Raw genomic sequence first — 18,186 nt, 5'->3', positions numbered from 1 at the left:
GATGCTACATCTAAGTTGTGTCGTACTATACGTACGTACGTAACGTAAAGATAAGTAGGCGAAAATTTGATCAAAGCAAGGTTACGAAGACGAGTTGAAGGTCAGCAACGTCACTAACACACAGCTACGAACAGTACGGACAGGAGGCGGGCGGGGCGGGGCGGTTAGCGGGCGAGGCGGCAGGCAACGAGTAAGTGGTCGGTGTCTACCTGTCGTGTGCGAGTGTGTTATGTTCCCACCTAAATGTGACGACGGAGACGGCGGGCGCGTTGAGCTTGACGTTGGCGGCCCGGCCGGGCGACGGCCGCGCCACCGCGCCGCCGTTGGCCGTCTCCGAGCGGGAGCCCTTCGCCTCCGACGGGCCTGCGCAGTCGCTCTGTTAGTGGTCGGCTCGGGCGGTCCTCTGACCGTCGAGGTAACTCATAGAGGCGTGGGTACCGTGCGGGAGGAAGGTGTTGACGACGCGTATGGAGTCCCTGCACTTTGCGAGCTGGCGGTCCACGTCGTCGTGGGCGACGCCGTCGATGACGAACACCTCCGCCATGTCGTCGGTCAGTAGCTGGCACGAGTAGCCGATGTTTATCGCAGTCTCTGTGAATGACGTAATCGAAAGCTTAAATTAATGCCATTTCCATTGCACCGATTTCTCGCTACGTCGTCGTCGTAACCAAACTATAATATAAATTCTTGTGAACATTTCAATCGTTGTCTAGGTTGGGTGACCGTTTAGCTCTAGTTACCTTGTTTATCTCCCGTCAGAACCCATATTTTGATACCCGCCATGCTAAGATTCGCTATCGTTTCTGGTACTCCATCTTGTAATTTATCCTCTATCGCCGTAACGCCTGAAAAAACGAGGACATTAATTACCAACATATATATATAAAAACTCAAATAAAAGGAGTTAGAATAAATCTCAGGTTCGGTAAAGCGACCAAGCCGCGGCCTGACCGATGAGGATGAGGTCGGTCTCGATCTCCTCGTAGATGGCGTCGAGGCGCTCGTCGCGGTCGCGCAGCGCCAGCGCGGCGGCCTGGTGGCGGCGCTTCCACTCCGCGAAGCCGCGCTCCTCCAGCGGGCGCCACGCCAGCGCCAGCGTGCGCAGACCTTCGCCCGCGAATTTCTACGCCGAGGTGATATGGTGTTGAGATAAAAAGTCACCGAAACTTTGAGCAGAGTGTGTTATGTCCTCTGCCCGTATATACTCTGATCTCTTGTAGAAAAACTATGTTTGCAGTCTTATATCAAAATTTGGTTATTAATTTCTTCATATACACGACTCAAACGAATGTAACCTGACAATTACAATATATGATGACAAAGGTGGTCGACGGCCATCGGGCACCATAGTGACTAACAGAACATCGATCGTGTTTGGATTCTTTAAATTTGTTTAAGGTAACCTATTCATATGGTAATTATAACATTCTAATAATTGATAATTAACTACAGTAACTAATTCAAATTATATAATTATGTAACTTCATTTAATATACATCATTTACTTATGTATGCAATGGAATAGTATGAGATATATACATATATATAAATGTCTAAAGTAGTGTAATAATTTTGTCATAACTCACGTTTAAATGCTCCTGTGTTTTTGATCTCACTTCCTCTTGATGGCTACGTTTTAATCTGTCGTATATAACATTATCAGCACCTTTAGTATATAACCTAATTTCACCATCCTTCTTCAATATCACGGACATTCTTTTTCTAACATTATTAAAATCTAATATACATAACAACTCATACACCTGGAACAAATTCACATCTGTTAAAGAAAAGTTTACTTCATACAAATATTAAAGATGGATTTTATGTAAAGAAAACACCTCACCTCTGTTTTACCCATAACCTCTATAGTAATAGTGTTGGGCGAGCGCTCTCGGAACACGAAGCCAAAATTTCTCGCCGCCGACACCAGCGCCGACTCGTCTGGCGATTGCGCCTGCAATGGGAATCATCTATATATTATCTATGATCTTAACAAATTATTTTCGTTTTATAAAATACTAATTACCCACCCCGGCTTCAGACGGTACAAGATGTTGAGGTGGTTGTGGGAAGTGTGGACTAGCGTGAACGGATAAAATATGAATATAAGTATGCAAGGGGGAAGCCGTAGTGAGGGAATGATGGTAGAGATGTATTGTGTATGCATTTGGTTGACTATAACACTATAGCGTAAAGAAGTAGACGTCTTAACACGGCAATCGTGTAAGGTTCGAGCTTGAGAGGGACGGTAGCGAGCCCAAGCTGCCATACACTCGCTCACAATAAATGATAAATAAATGTGACAACCCTCGTCAATGACGAAAAGCGGCATTTCGCGAGACTTCAAAGGCGATGTTCTACTGGTAGTTTATCTTTACGCTATGATAATACTACATTTGGAAGCAATAGAACGACCGAAAAAGGACTGCGTGAAGGATTATATGTGCAAAATGGAGAAGTAACGAGTACGGCTTGGGATACAGATTAATGACAAAGCATACGTATATACTATATATACTTTTTGATACAGTTAAATTTCTATGACTCCTACATAGAAATTAAAGGGGTAAAGTTTTAAAAGCTGTTAGTTTTCTTAATCAACACACACACAACGCTTTATAAAAAAGTAGGTCCCTTGCAAATGAAAGAGATGAAATCTAATTTAATGTTATATGAGTTGTTTTTGAGCAAATTAAACAATTCCATACCTGGTACTCTAGCCGGCCATTCTTCTGCTCGGGCATGACGGTGTGGCAGAGTGCCAGCAACCGGAAGAAGTCGTACACGTTCCGGTCGCCACGACGGACCGCCTTCTGCAGCTTCGCGTCAAAGAACTTGAACTCCGGCTCGTACTCGGGGTTGTCGGAGAAGTCGAGCGGTTCCGTGCTCTGCGCGAGATTGTATAGTATTATGTCATCGGTTCGTCTCCTGTTTTCGTATGTTATTCGGTGAGATATATTTTTAACCATATCTTTTTTGTTAATAATAATTAGATGCCATTATTCCAAAATTACTTGAATTATAAATGAAGACTGTTATTTTTATCATTTTGGTAAATATTAATTACAATTTAACATAATATTCCTTACAACGACCATTATTTACACAAAATACAATTGATTTAAAACAAGACCACAACTAGACACAATATATTCTCATGCAAAACCATGCAATACAATAATACGCGAGTCACAAACATCATGCAGCTCTGTGAAGTATGTTAATGATTAATTATTTGTGTACAAAGAAAACGAATATGTGCAGTATTAGTCACATCAATTGTTAGCACTAAATCCATTGAAAGTATATTTTAAATTGGGAGGTTAGTTAGTGTTTAACTCATAGAGGTATAAACGATTCAATTGACTTATCCACTAAATACCACGAGGAATAAGAAGTTTTACAAGATAGCCTGTTTCGCAGAGATTAATTATTATTAGTCTATTACAGGAGGAAATTTATTTTTTATATTTTTTAAACATATATAGCTTATACATTCGTCGACAGGTTAATCTAATTTAATAAATGTTATTAGCGTTAGCAAAAGAAATTTCATATTGCGGCTCCGACACATCGTACTACGAAGAGACCAAGCTAGATTGCATATAGAACCGCGATTCATACGAACCGTTTCGATCGCAATTTATAAAGTACGCAACGTGCACCGAGACGGCGTACCCGGCGTACGCACGCCTCCCCGGGCCGAGGGGACGTTCCAAACGGTTCGCATGAGCCGAGGCGTCGGTGTAGAGGGCTGGGGCGTACGTGCGCGTGCGCGTGCGGCGTGGCGCCGGGCGTGCTGCGGCCCTGCTCGTGCTCCAGCTCCAGCAGCCGCGCGCGCGCGCCGCCCGCGCCGCGCGCCGCCGCGCCGCCCGCGCCGCCCGCGCGCCGCCGCCCGCGCTGCGCACACTCGCGTCACTCTCGGCCCTACCGCCCGCTCCGCGCGAGACTAACGTGTCCTAACATTGGTCTCGTGTGATAGCGCGTCGTCGTACACTGTCTTAATACTCAATCCGCTCCTCGGTGAGATCGATCGTTACGATGAATGGAGTGGGTTAGTGTCCGTTGTCTCGATTGTTACTTTGTTCTAAAGAGTACAGCTAATTTGACCATAAATTGTTTGAGTTGCGATATTGTGCATGCAAGCCTTGCGTAAAAAGTCTATATGCTAACAGATCGATATAAATGGGCGGTAGTCACGCGTGAAATACGTTCTTGCGAGAAAATTTTAAAAACACAGTGACGCACATATCGGTTTTTACAAACGTTTGATGTCAATGGGTCGACGCCTAGGTCCGACTGGTCGAATGATGCTAAATGCATGAAAAACAGGTACAAACATGTGTTTTTATTTTAGTTAATCGAACAATATGACAAAACAAACAAACAAATACGTCTGTCGGTGGATCACATCAAACGGACCAAAATGAGATGTCCAACACAAGCTGATAAGACGAGGACAGCATCTTATCACCAATTAAAATTCAATTAAAACCGCAAAAAATTGAAAACATGCAAATAAATCCAATCTGTTACGTGCTATTTTTAATCTGTAGAAAACTATTCGCATGTTCAACTTATAGTGCTGGTCATGTTAGGAGCAGCCTACATGCAATTACGCCGTGTCTTCTAAATAATTCAGTGCCTGGCTACTCGTGATAAGTATGAGTTAAATTGTTATCTTAAAACTTGTGTCACTTACGTCGGTGAGTTCGATCGTCTCGCCCGTGTTCTCGTCGACGATGTCGCCGTAACACAAGCCGCCTATCGAGCACTTGTTGAAAGTCATTATGTTTTGTGTTAGGGTGCCAGTTTTATCTGAGAATACGTATTGGATTTGTCCTGTAAAAAAAAAGCCAAAAACTAAAAATGTTAATTAACTAAGCAATCTGGGATGAGATGAGCTCAGATGGTCCGATGACTAAAACACGAGAATTTAACCGATGCTTTTAACAGGTTCGATCCCAGGCAAGCAACACTGAATTTTCATGTGCTTAGTTTTGTTTATAATTTATCGCGTTCTCGGTGGCGAAGAAACACATTGAAACATGGTGGGACAAGCTCCAAAATTTCTCCTAAGACAGAAGAGGTCTCAGTCTAAGCCAGCCAGGCGGACATTAAGGGATGTTTAATTTTACTAAAATTTTTTTTAAATTATAAATAATAGTCATTTTTATATTTAAATATTTATTTACCCAGCTCCTCGTTCAACGTTGTTGTTCGCGCCTTAGCCGCGGTTCCAGTCTTTTCGTAATACATTTTTTCATCCCAATTTATTAAAAAACTCTGCGCAAATCTTATGACCTACAAAAATACAACAGTTTCAAAGTAATCAATTTATTTACAAGTTACGATCTGTAGCATAGCTAACGATCAATAATATACGATACCTCGACAGAAACGTAAAGCGAGATGGGCACGACGGTGTTCATGACGATCGCGTAAGAAAAGAAGACGAGTAGCGCGATCACGATGGCGCCCGACGCGGGCTCGGCCGGCACCAGCGTGTCCCACGGCAGGTAGACCTGGAAGTAGCGCCCCACCAGCCACTCCCACACGCCGCACGCCACCGTGCAGAACACGCACATCGACAGCAAGAACAGCACTATCTGGGGGGCCAGCGCACGACTCATCGCACCATCGCTTCCGTTCAGCGAATTTAGGTTCCAAATTCGAAATAACGTATCGTAAAATGTTAACTGTTTGGAAAACTTTATTTATCTTCGTTATTTGTTTGTAACTCCATTCATTATAGTAAAAGTAAAAAAGTAAAGTTTAACACTATTAGTTAATATTTAGAATACTTTTAATACCCGGAAACAACAAGCTTTAATAAGATTCGCAGAAAAAGAATCTCGTACACAATTAAAAAGCAAGCCCCACTTACCCCTATAATAAGAAAATTAAGTAATCTATCTATGCTGGTGCGCTTGAACTTAGTCTTCCCAGAGTTCTGCATGAGTTTGGTGTCTTTCCCGGCGAATACCACGACGCCGTAGCACCACGACGTGTTCCGCAACACGCACCCGCGCAGCAGTATCTTATCGTTATCCAACGAGAAGTGCTGGTCGCGCCAGCTTAGCGTACCTACAATATACAATATATATATATTTTTTTATTAAGGCGTTCATGTAAATCGTCGTCCAAGTTAATGTGACACGACCATAGATATTAGGCGCGGGATGCACGGCTTTACGTGTTTTCCGAGGCATTTACTTTACTATAATTCTAGCTATTACTTTTTTAAAATGTATTTAAGCAATTTTTATGTAGCATATTTTATAATTTGTTGTTGACTTGTTAAATTTATAATTCGAATGGTTATGTTACATTAATATACCATATTAAAAAAATTATATATACTGGCTAAAAGAAGCGAAAATAGCGCAATAGTGTACCGGCCCTAGTGATGTAAAATGTCGTAGGTTTCATCCTAACCCCTTGAGCTATTGTCGTCCCCACTTCTCGGGCAATCTTTATACTTAATTGGAGAGGTAAATAGAAATATTAGTAATTAAAATAAAATGGGGCATCACAACTTTGTCTAGCGACTTTTTTTCTTTTTTTTTTGGTACCTATTGACGAGTTTAGTGTGTTTATTAATTACAATATGTTAGAAATAAGAGTAAACATTTTTCTATACAAGCAAATTTATATAATATAATAACAAATATTTATAATAAAGATTGCGGTCGATTGACCACTGAGCGAATACTAGTATTAATTATTCTGTCAAAAATATTTTTAAAGACGCTTCAACTTTGTAATATAATGGCGACACAGACTCATAACAGAGTTAACATTGTGGATATACTGTATCATTTTTGCATTGTATTTGGAAATAAAAAGTTTTAGCACTTGAAATAAAACTCTGATAAGGATAAAGTACTTATACAGCGGTAGTCGTAAAAAAAACAATTATTACCATTCGATGGTTGTTGTATAAGCGTATACAACTAACCAAATGCACTTTTATATACGCTTAGACATTCAGTAGCTAATAGTATTAGGTCCTTACATACGAAATTGGCGTTTTGTACAGGAGGAATAAAGTCATTTTTTTTTTTGTAAAATATGTTTACTTAATCAAAATATGCACCGTTGTTATCTATGCACTTTTGCTATCTCATAGATAGTTCATTGATCCCTTTATTAAAAAAACCATGGGGGCGAGAATCAATAAACTCTTCGATGGCGGTTTGGACTGCCGCATCGGAGTTTAATTTTTTTTCCTTGTTAGAAGTTGTCCAAATTCCGGGTTCAGCGATTGCGACGAGCGCTTCCGATTATCGTACAGTATCCACTTTTCATCACAAGTAATTTCGATTTAAATTACCTTCATTATTGTGTCGGTTGAGCAAAGTAACACAGCAATCGACGCGTGTTTGCAGTTCGATTCACTCAATTCACGAGGTACCCATCGTTCAAGATTTTTTACTTTCCCGATCTATTTTATTTTCGGCATTATTATATTAACTGGTGTTGTCTCAATCATTAGATAGAAGGAAAAAATATGCTTACGCGTGTACCAGGGGTTTTTTATGGTATAGATAAGCGGACGGACAAATGGGCCACCTGATGAGTGGTCATCAGCACTCAAAAGGTTATCTTTGAAATATGTCAAAATATATCAAAAGTCAAAAATCTTTAATTGGAAGCACACCACACACTTATTATCGAGAAAAAAAAGTACCAAAAGTTTGCGACGCCTCAGACCTGAGGGGAACCGACGAAAGAAATTGAGCGGGAATTTTCTTTCATTTTTCTCATCAATTGTATATACAGTCGATTTTTTCCTATTTCTATTTAAACGACCTGAAGGCGATCGTTTCATTCCTATTTATATATTATATACATATTTTATTTTATTAACTTTAGATATACCTACAATACAATGTTATAGTATTTAAGGGGAGTATTTTGTATGCAAATAATACATACATAACTGTAAAAAAAACGTTTATAGCAAAATAATGAAATATAACATGAATTAATATAAACACTGTAGTGTTAGCATATAAACAGAGGAAGGCAATTTTAGTTAACAAGGGAAAAAGCAATTTCATCCGTCAATTACTATCTAATTTTGCAGTAAAATCATCGTTTAGTTACGAAACCGCAGATTGCAGCGCGCGCTGTTCTGTAACGTGATTGTGTGTACCTAGCTATGAAATAACACGAAGAGACTCGCTAGCGGCATTTATGATGAATGCTAATAAATTTTCGATTGCGTATTAGTTATAGATATCAACCAGGACATTATTTATTCACTAGAATTTACTGAATTTGCTAATGTAAAAAGTCGTACATATATGTACATGATACATTCCAATTAAACACAACTGTTACCATATTTTTAACATTTACTTATAACTTTTATATTTGTCTTTGTCTTTGTCAAATGACAAATCGGAAGGCAAGACGGAACGAGGGAATTGAGTGTTTAAGTAAATACTAAATGTTTATAATTTAGTTTCAAGCGTTACGTTATATTATTAATCTCTATAGAAAAGCAGATACAGTATGAATATATTAAAAGAACATTAGGAAATAATCAGTTTTTATGATCTGCTATGTATGAAGGACACATTTTAAATAGAACATAAATTCATATATATTTTTAAATTCTTTATATAAAAAATAAAAATAAAAGTATGTCTTTTTTTAGTTTCTGTACTTTACATAATAATAAAATGTATCAAAAAATACAAAAAAAAACATTTAGAATGTTAAACATACCGTCAAACTTATTAAGTAGATTGTTTGGCGTTTCACAGACGATCTCGCCGTCGAAGGCGCCGAGTTGTGCGTCGTCCTGGCCCATCGCGGCCGTCTCTAGAAGGCACTGACGACATTTTAAATTTGTCTCCCTAAAAACCGACAATTTCCATTATTAATTTACAACATAAAGTAAGTAAACAAAACATTTTCATAATATATTTTACTTTATAACACACATACAACACAAACTCTTATCAGTAACTACTGCATGAAACACGTTGAATTCACGGTTCAAATATAAACAATTCCAAGAAATGTAAAATGTTCATAAATCAAAAATTAAAAAAAAAGTATCTCTATAAGAATTTAAAAAAAAATCAAGGCGTACATCGCCAAAAAACAACAATTTAAATGGTCCAACTATTGAAGAAATAATAGAAAATATAATTTCCTACAAAAAAGTTACTTTTCTCGTACGACAAAATTTAGTAGACTTTGGGAACATTTATGCGTCGACTAACAGAAGTAACAAGTTTATGGTTGTTCCTTGTATTAAAAGTATTAACTTCACAATAGAAATCTCCGGATTTACATATACATGCGATTTATGTAAGTCCGTAGATTAAAGATCCAATCGAGAAATGTATATCCCACATGTATTGACAAAAATCTGTTAATAAATTTAGTATCTTAAATTACTTCTTAGTTAAGCGTTACGTTATAAAGGAATAGGACAGAATCAGGACAAAATCGAAAAAATTGATAAATAGATTACTGACTAGTGCCGCACTGCGAAATCACACGAGGCAGTTTTTATTTTCGCAGTTAAATTTTTGTCAGTTCTTTGCTGTTCATGGTTGAGATTCATAATCTAAAATGCACAGCACAGCACCGCACTGCACTTAACACAGATATTATATTAGGATTGAAGTCATTGTTTCTTAAACCTTTTGTTACTTTTTGTTTAGAATAAGTAATGTTTATTTAGTCTATTTCTCTGTGTATGGTTTGTAAATACTTTTTATTTTATTGTAACTTAATCGTATCTCAAACTTTTAAAACCCGAGTGCATGTAAGTTCATATGATTACATGTAACAGGGAAATGGAAAAAAATACTTCTTTTCGCAATGCGGATTATTGCTATGGGCTGGGCCGCTACGAATTTGATAATGTGAGGTGCAGATTTAAGGCGCAAACCATAAATCGCGAGGTGTGATTTCGCAATGCGGCCTAGGACTCACTTAGTTTTTGTTGAGCCTACATTCATTCCTATATTTCCTGGATTTGACGTTTGGCTTAAACGGATGACTTTAATTTATAGTTAGAATGTTGATCGAATTAACCGAGGTGGGAAATTACGTATAATTTTACCCAATGATAAGCGAAGTTACTAATGATATGATAAGAAATCGTAAGTCAAAAGTTCAGAAAAATTATATAAATCATTATCCGCTTTTTCACATTAACTCCTCCATGCTGGTTATCTGGAAGAAATCGCTCTTAAGCGATAAGACCGCCTGTTGTACATTTCTTTTTTTTTTTAATATATTGTTATTGAATATAAGTTTTTTTTTTCTCGTGTATATACAATAAAGAGTTATTATTATTATTATTATCTAAATTGATCGCAGTTCAGGTACGTCTTACTTTCACTCGACCTCGCATCTATGTTTTGCCCCGATTTATATTCGAACAAACGCTGAAGATTGTTTTAAAGACACTTCTTCTATCAATAGGCGTATAAGCTACGTGATCAAATCGAAAAATATTTCTCTCCCTATTTGCTATCTTACCCCCTAAATCTCCAAAATCAAATTTGATATGGGCTCGTTTAACGCCCGATTGGATTCCTTAGCTGTGTACGAGCTGGACTTTTTTTGCTAAATGGCTTAAGGAAAAAAATAAGCTAAAGTGATCCTATAAGGGTCACTTTATGGTCAGATATACGGTAACTATAAAAAATTGTGAAGGTGTGACATTTCATTGATGTATAAATCAAGAGGTGTGACGAAATGACGAAAATTTCGTCGTAGATAAAGGTTGCCAATACGACGGCCTATGACGTCAGCGATATTAACGTTCAAATTCCGCGCAAAAAAATTAAGTTATTTATATCCCTTCTTATGACGACGTCTTTGGCAACCGCAACATTTACTTTACGCCATCTGCCATGATGTGTTTTATTCAATCGTAAATACTAATATCAAAATAGGTAACTGCTAACTGCAGAAAATAATAAACGCAGGTCTCTTATACACTAAACAATATTTTTATACAGAATTATATTAAAAATAACATTTGAAAACCAAAAAAAACTATTTGCATTTGAACCATGAGCAATTTTATATTTGTGGTGACGTGAGACAACAGTTATAACAGTTCGGATTTTTCCAAGAATTTAATGTCACCCCGCAGTTATTCTTATTACTTGTAAATATTTAAGGTTGTAACATAATATATAAACTCAAAGAAACAACGAGTAAAGTCATATTGATTGATCAAACAAAGTTGAAAAATAATTAATTATACTTGATAAACATACCCGTCCAGTTCTGCAGTCTCTATATAGCAAAGCCCGTTAGGCTCCGAACTGCTAAGCAGTAGAATATCAGCCGCGACGAACTGGTCGTTCTCCAGCCGGATGACGTCTCCCACCTGAACAGACGCCCACTTCTCCTCCACAAGCTTGCCATTACGCAATGTCTTCGCCCGCCTGTGATTCACTTGAGAGTCGTTCTGATGACGTTGCTGTAATTAACATGTCTCGTTAAAATATGAACTCAATGACTTAAGAATATCTTACTTTTAATGAGGCAGACTTTTTTTTGCAACATTTTGATCTCAGATATTAATAATGCGTATGATGACCAAAAAAATATTTCTGATAGTAACTCTTAGTAGTAACACAAAATCTGTTGTCGCACAGAGAACTATTAAACCTGTATAAAAAACATTTTTATTAAGATTTCCATAAATCATAGCATACATACAATATTTTGTTCTCCTGGCCGATGTTATGTAGTTTGGGCAACTACAACACTTATGTCGTAATACTTTACAAATATGTGGTACTATTTTTTCTCACTAAATATGTAATATCATCCGTTATCTTTCGTTACTCATATCCTTACAAATATATACCTACCTTCCATACCTATAATCAAATGAATAGAAGAGTAAATATTCTACTCGTAGATTGCTTGCGAACAATGGAATATGTTTAATATACATAAAGAGTAAGGTCACTGGTTAGATGCAATACTCCCTAAAATTCTTGGGACACTTTCGAGACTATGAATATTTTCACGCAACAATAGGCCTCTCGCCGGAACAATGCTGTGCTTCGAACACAGATATCCATGTCGAAAGGAGGTGGACTTTTTGGATTTTTCGATATTTCTTTTCCAATGAACTCATGTAAGAATGTATCTTTAAAGATAACAATAAAACAGGCAATCGCTACCATCATCGTTCCTGCTTTTATTGTGCCCACTGAAATTAGGCGTTAAATACTCAGATGACACTGGTGTCCAGGAAATGAAGATATCCCCTTATGTGGGAAACTATTTGAGACAAGCTACGTCGAAAAATGCTGAAGGCGTAAATATTCATCTCTAATTACATATGATATCTTAGTGCCGTTCAAAGCGCTTGATTTCTAAAGATACTATGTTTCATCATTATTTAAGTAACAACACAAATATACCATTTTTCTATTGTAATACTCTTTTTAAATTATGAAAGTAATGATTTTAGCGAAAACGCTGAATTATTTTATTTACATTTATAATCAAATATATCGTAGTTAAACTAAAAACAAAATATTATTTATAAAAATCATATTATTTTTTGTAAATGTTATGAAGATTAAATCATAGACAATATCGCTTAATAAGAAATTGAACTTCTTTAAAACATTTATTTCAAAACTTGTTTCATCGCCGGACGTATTGTGACATAAAAACTTTTAAAATTTAAATTGAATCTAAGAATTAGGCTTAATTTTTTTTAAATATAATACTCACAAAAAAATCTCTACGTAAAGGAGATAAAAAATCTAGGAGTGACTACTGAACGGATTTTCTTGTGGTCTTAACGAGAAGATTAATCTCACTTTTGCTTTCAGACGACAGTAAAAAAATATTGTCATATAAAAAAACAAACTAGTATAAAAAATAAATCACTATCTGTTAAGGCAAGCCATAGTATTTGTAAGCAGAGAACAAACTTTTTAATAATTCATAGTAATAACAGAGTGTTTACTTTCTTCATACAACTAACAGAATATTACCATTAGTTTATTAAAAGGCCTTCATAAGTTCAATGTCGGTACACATGGACGATATGAACATGAGTCACACATCACTCATTAGTACGTTATTGATATGACGGATTGATCGATAGATACGTAAATTGTTTTACTTTGATTGGTTATAAATTGTTATAATTTTGATAAATAAATGATGAGTAAAATAAACGTCTTGAAACGCTTTAGTAACGCCTTCGAAAGCTCCGAAAAGCAAGATCTCTTAGATAAGCAAGTGAGTCAGCCTCGCGCGTCGTGGTGTTCATACAATATTCAGAATAAATTTGGCGTTAAAAATTGTACGATAAGATTAAATTAAAACATATTCAGTTATAATATTATGTCATATATAAAATGTATGTTGGTGTATCTGTTCGAGAGTAAGTTCGACACTGTGGACTGGTAACCATGAAAGTTGACAAATATAATATGTATTATATTTATGAATGTAGTATTTTATACTATTCACTATTTGTTAACTCGCCGCCAGCGGACACTAGCGCATCAAATTCTGCATCGCGATCGCAGTGACAAATGGTATATATTCAGATCATGGCGGCCGTTAAACTAAGATTTTTTCGAACAAATTAATTCTACCAGTAACATTAATAACAATAGCTTCTGAGGTAATCAACTGTGACACACGGACGTACGGCCTGACGGACTCACGCGATGTGTCATTTCGGCCTATTATTAATCTTTATACGTTTGTATTTATTCTAATGTAAAGTGTTTAAATATATATTTTTTATGAATGAAATAATTAAAAAATACAATAAAGGAATTCAATTTACTTACGAAGTCGTCGTACGCGTCTTTAACGGCAGTTAGAGCGAGCACACCAATGAGGGGTATTGCAGTAGTGATGGGTGTCAGCGAGGATATAGCCGGTATGAGCTGCAGCACTAGCAGACAAAGGAAGTAGAAATTGGCCAGTCGCTGGAATTGTTCCAACAAATTCAATGGCAGGAACGTGATTATCGAATACTTCGAGGTCTTGATATAGTTATTCTGAAATAAAACAGTATATAAATAATGTAAACATTAACATATTATAACCTTTTGTAACGAAATCTAACGTAAATCTTCTACAACTTATTTAAAATGCCATTTCATGATCTCATTGAGTAAACCCCAATTCCATGAATGTAAAAACAAACTGAGTCCTTGCCAACTAGTTATTGAATATAATATATTCTGCTGAGATATAACAATAACTTATATTGAAAACATTCAGCACTTAAATATTTTTTATGATTTTTAATATAAATACAGAGTTAAGTTTAATACAAATTAATATAAAAATCATCGACTTACAGCGTAGCGGAACTGCGCGTTGTACTCTCGGTTGTTGGCTTTGATTCTCCGTTCATTCTCTGCAACAAAGAACTCAAGCGATTCAAGCGATTGTTACTTTATACAAATAGTACTTTAATAAATGCAGACTAAAGAAACCGTTTGTTAAAGTCCGTAATGGATTCGGTAAAATACATTAAAATTTATAAACATTACATTTACGAAAACCAGAAATCAGCTTATTATTTTATTATCTATATTTTATCGAACTGTTTACAGTATGCATATTTATATTTGAACTTGTACAATCGTGACGTAGTGCACATGACCTAATAGTATATAATTCTACAGTAACGCATAGGAAATTACAAACGTAAATAATATAGAGTTCAATACTTTAGCACAATAACACACTCTTGATATCAATTTACATATAGGTACTATAAATATCTCTGAATGTATACTGCACTGCAAACGAATCGATTGTATAACATTCGCAGACCTTAACGTTAAAATAAGTCAGAGTCAGAACATGAAAACAAAGCTCGCTTGAGTCACGTAAATAAAATATAATTCATATAGAAGTGAGGCACATTAAAATACAATGCATTCAATTGAAGCGTGCTCACAACGTAAACGTACTTACACGGCTTCCTCAAGTTCCACACTTGACAGCGAGACATAACATGCATTATGTTCTACTTCACTGAACCGATTAAGATGTATGAAATAACGGCATTAAAAAATAAAGCCTTGGATAATTTTATTAAAACAAGCCACTTTAAGGATTCGAACATTTATACTATTGATAAATTATGAGATATACAGGTAGGCTATAAGCTATTTACTATGGCCTATTCCATGCGATTTTCTAACAGGTATATTATGCACTACAAATAACTATTGATCAATATATACTTAATTATAATATAATATTATAATAATTTAATTTTTATTTGACTTCGAAAGATCCAAAAACAACTTCGCCGAAATTCCAAAATGGCATTTTCTCACGAATCAATAATGTATACCGTAGTTTATTTCAGAGCTGGACTAATGATGTCATGTCACTTAAAAGTCTAAGTATGTATAAGCAGTTTATAAATGTTTTCTACTCTTGCTATTGGAATAGGCTATAACTAAGTAGCTTAGCGGCAGCTATATTATTATAATTACAGAAAAAAATATCTTACGACCTAAAGGCTTTCGACATGGGGCTTACTAATACTAATTAATACTAATTTTAAAATACTATAAGTGTAAATAACCATTAATTATATTATGTATATACGTTATTAATGAAGCAACGTATTTGCAACTGACTTCAAAAAAGCTGTTATATTATTATTTTTTGTTGTAGTAACCGGTAAGAATTAAGCCGACTTGATTTGATTCATACTTTCTTTTTATAAGAACTCAGATGGTTTCATATATTCTCACTAGGTATCCGCAATAGGTGTACCTTTATTTATAAAATCGGGATAGACCACGTTTATTACTTACATCAATGTTTACGCTTTTTCATTGATTTGTTTTGTTCACCAATACTTGTTATCTAAGTCCGATTATTTATTTAAATTGACTCAGACGATGAAACATCTGAATTTTAACCGAACATTGCGGCTTTATAGCCCGCAGGCGAGCTCCAATGAATCATTATGTGCTTAATTTTGAATTTATAATTCATCTTATGCTCGGAGAAGGAAACTCCGTGCGGAAATTTATATGTATCCAATGAAATTCTCCTAAAATCCGATACTCCAAGCTTCTTGGAATTGGTTTCAAACCATCCTATTTAAAAGGAGAGAAGGCCAGTAGGCAAAATAATTTATTTTTTAATATGAGTCGATTCAGTAATTTCTTTGTTACATAGTCCTGCCGCTTACATTATCGTTCACTTACTTGACGTTCGCCCCCTTCACCACAGTTCAAATTATTTGACACACAATATAAATTATTATTAACATTAGTTACATAATCAATTTAACGATTTCTGAAATTATAATTTACGTTACTCTTCGTAGTTTCGGCAATATTACACGAGTGTAGGATCGGATCATTGAATCTGTTTAAGCTTAATGCTTTAAAATATACTAATCCTATTGATTATTTATTATAGACTGACAGTATAAAACAAACACGTGTCATCTGTATATAGGGTTACATCACCCAAACCAATATCTTTTATACTATTTATGTAAATGTGAAACAAAAGGGGACCAAAAATCGATCCTTGGGGCACCCCATACGTCAAAGAACTAACATAACTCTGTGATTGCACTATTTTAACTAATTGCTTTCGATTATGAAGATAACACTTGAAAATTTGTAGTGCAGAATCCGTGAGACCAATCTGGTTTAATTTTTCGATAAGTAAATCATGGCTAACCGTGTTTAATGACTTTTTTAGATCGATAAAAATTCCCAAGCCTATTTGTTTACTATCGATACTAACCTTTAGCTTAGTCACTATATCTATTGTTGCTGAAATTGTATTAGATTTGGGCCGAAAACCGTATTGTTTATCGTAAAGGAAATTTAAAGATCTTAAATACACCTCTAACCTGTTATAAAGAATCCTCTCGAAAATTTTTGAAACATTTGATAGAACCGAAATAGGACGGTAGTTTCCAGAGTCCGATTTCATGGCTGATTTATAAATGGGTGATACTTTTGCAATTTTTAGTATATCAGGGAATTTACCGTCTTTGAAAGAAGAGTTAATACAGTCCGTAAAGCTCTTCTAAAATAACGTTTTTAATACATTTAATTGATTTAGTACTTATCCCATCGACGCCTGAGCTTGTGTTTGGGTCCAAGTTATCAATTATCCTAGCGACTTCCTGTTTATTTGTTGGGAATATTTTATTTAAAGTTTTTGAGCCGTCTTTTATATGTCTATTAAAATTAAAATTACGCGAGACTGTTGAGGGAATCTGCTTATCCAGACTTGGGTCCACATTAGAGAAAAACTTATTAAAATTATCACAAATATCTTTGATTTCAGTTAACGCCTTCTTTAGTATGTAATTTACTTGGCACCGCGGCTACTTTTATTTTATTATTAGATAAGCTATTTATTAGGTGCCACATTTTAGCTGGTTTGCTCTTGCAGTTATCAAAAGATCTCAAATAGTAGCTTCTTTTGGCATGCTGTATACTAGCTGCTACTTGTTTTCTTTTCGTTTTGTATTTATCTTTTATTATATTATTTTCAGGGGCTATTTCATTTTGATACCATTGTATATTTTTTATATTAATTTCATTCAATATATCTTTGCGAATCCAGTCTTGTTTAGGAGGATTGATAATTTTAGTTTTTGTAGTTTCACTTTTCAAAATACAATATATAATTTTCTCTTCTAGTAGGCCATACGAGTTATGCTCATTATTACCTTGATGATCTTTTATAGCATTATGTAGTTTGTCATAGTTTATTACTTCGTAAGATACTATTTTTCGAGGAATTGATTTGTTTCTTTTAATCTCTAGAAAAAGCTGCTTGTCATTATATCTAAATCATTATAATTATGTAACACATCATTTATACCAGTTATGTAATAAAAATTTACACAACAAAGGTTAAATGGCTTCAGTCAGACATATTGGGCATATATAAATACAATTACTAAAAAAAAATGAATGAGTTACTTTTTAAAGTCATAATTTTCTTTTCAAATTAAGTTGGAAATTATCTTCAGTTGAGAATTTCGAGTCACGTATAAAATGAATTCGTTAAAATAGCGTAAAAAAAATGTATTTATGTAATTGTATCAAATAAGTCATCCGAATCCGAAAAGGAATGACATACATCAAGTAACTATCAAGTCATGTACATAGTATACATATAACTGTATAC

At 35.4% G+C, this 18,186-nt stretch overlaps 1 protein-coding gene across 6 annotated transcripts in view; it reads right to left on the bottom strand.

Annotated features, from left to right (window-relative positions):
- LOC113398721 (probable phospholipid-transporting ATPase IM) overlaps positions 1-18,186 on the bottom strand; it is a 70,151-nt gene that overhangs the window by 9,787 nt on the left and 42,178 nt on the right. For 4 of the 6 annotated variants that reach the window (XM_064216843.1, XM_064216844.1, XM_064216845.1 and 1 more), the window contains 16 exons: positions 14,349-14,407; positions 13,830-14,042; positions 11,268-11,473; positions 8,743-8,873; positions 5,891-6,090; positions 5,394-5,612; positions 5,199-5,307; positions 4,706-4,845; positions 3,769-3,903; positions 2,712-2,891; positions 1,847-1,957; positions 1,587-1,763; positions 952-1,123; positions 741-845; positions 439-591; positions 210-363 (listed from right to left, as the gene is read on the bottom strand). In XM_064216843.1, coding sequence (XP_064072913.1) covers positions 210-363; positions 439-591; positions 741-845; positions 952-1,123; positions 1,587-1,763; positions 1,847-1,957; positions 2,712-2,891; positions 3,769-3,903; positions 4,706-4,845; positions 5,199-5,307; positions 5,394-5,612; positions 5,891-6,090; positions 8,743-8,873; positions 11,268-11,473; positions 13,830-14,042; positions 14,349-14,407 — 2,464 coding nt within the window. The remainder of the gene's footprint in view (positions 1-209; positions 364-438; positions 592-740; positions 846-951; positions 1,124-1,586; positions 1,764-1,846; positions 1,958-2,711; positions 2,892-3,768; positions 3,904-4,705; positions 4,846-5,198; positions 5,308-5,393; positions 5,613-5,890; positions 6,091-8,742; positions 8,874-11,267; positions 11,474-13,829; positions 14,043-14,348; positions 14,408-18,186) is intronic. The other 2 variants (XM_064216842.1, XM_064216846.1) reach the window with 2 other exon arrangements.

The sequence above is a fragment of the Vanessa tameamea genome, chromosome 14 (genome assembly GCF_037043105.1).
Source record: "Vanessa tameamea isolate UH-Manoa-2023 chromosome 14, ilVanTame1 primary haplotype, whole genome shotgun sequence".
NCBI classification, from domain to species: domain Eukaryota; kingdom Metazoa; phylum Arthropoda; class Insecta; order Lepidoptera; family Nymphalidae; genus Vanessa; species Vanessa tameamea.
This window is presented reverse-complemented; position numbering and strand designations above follow the sequence as displayed.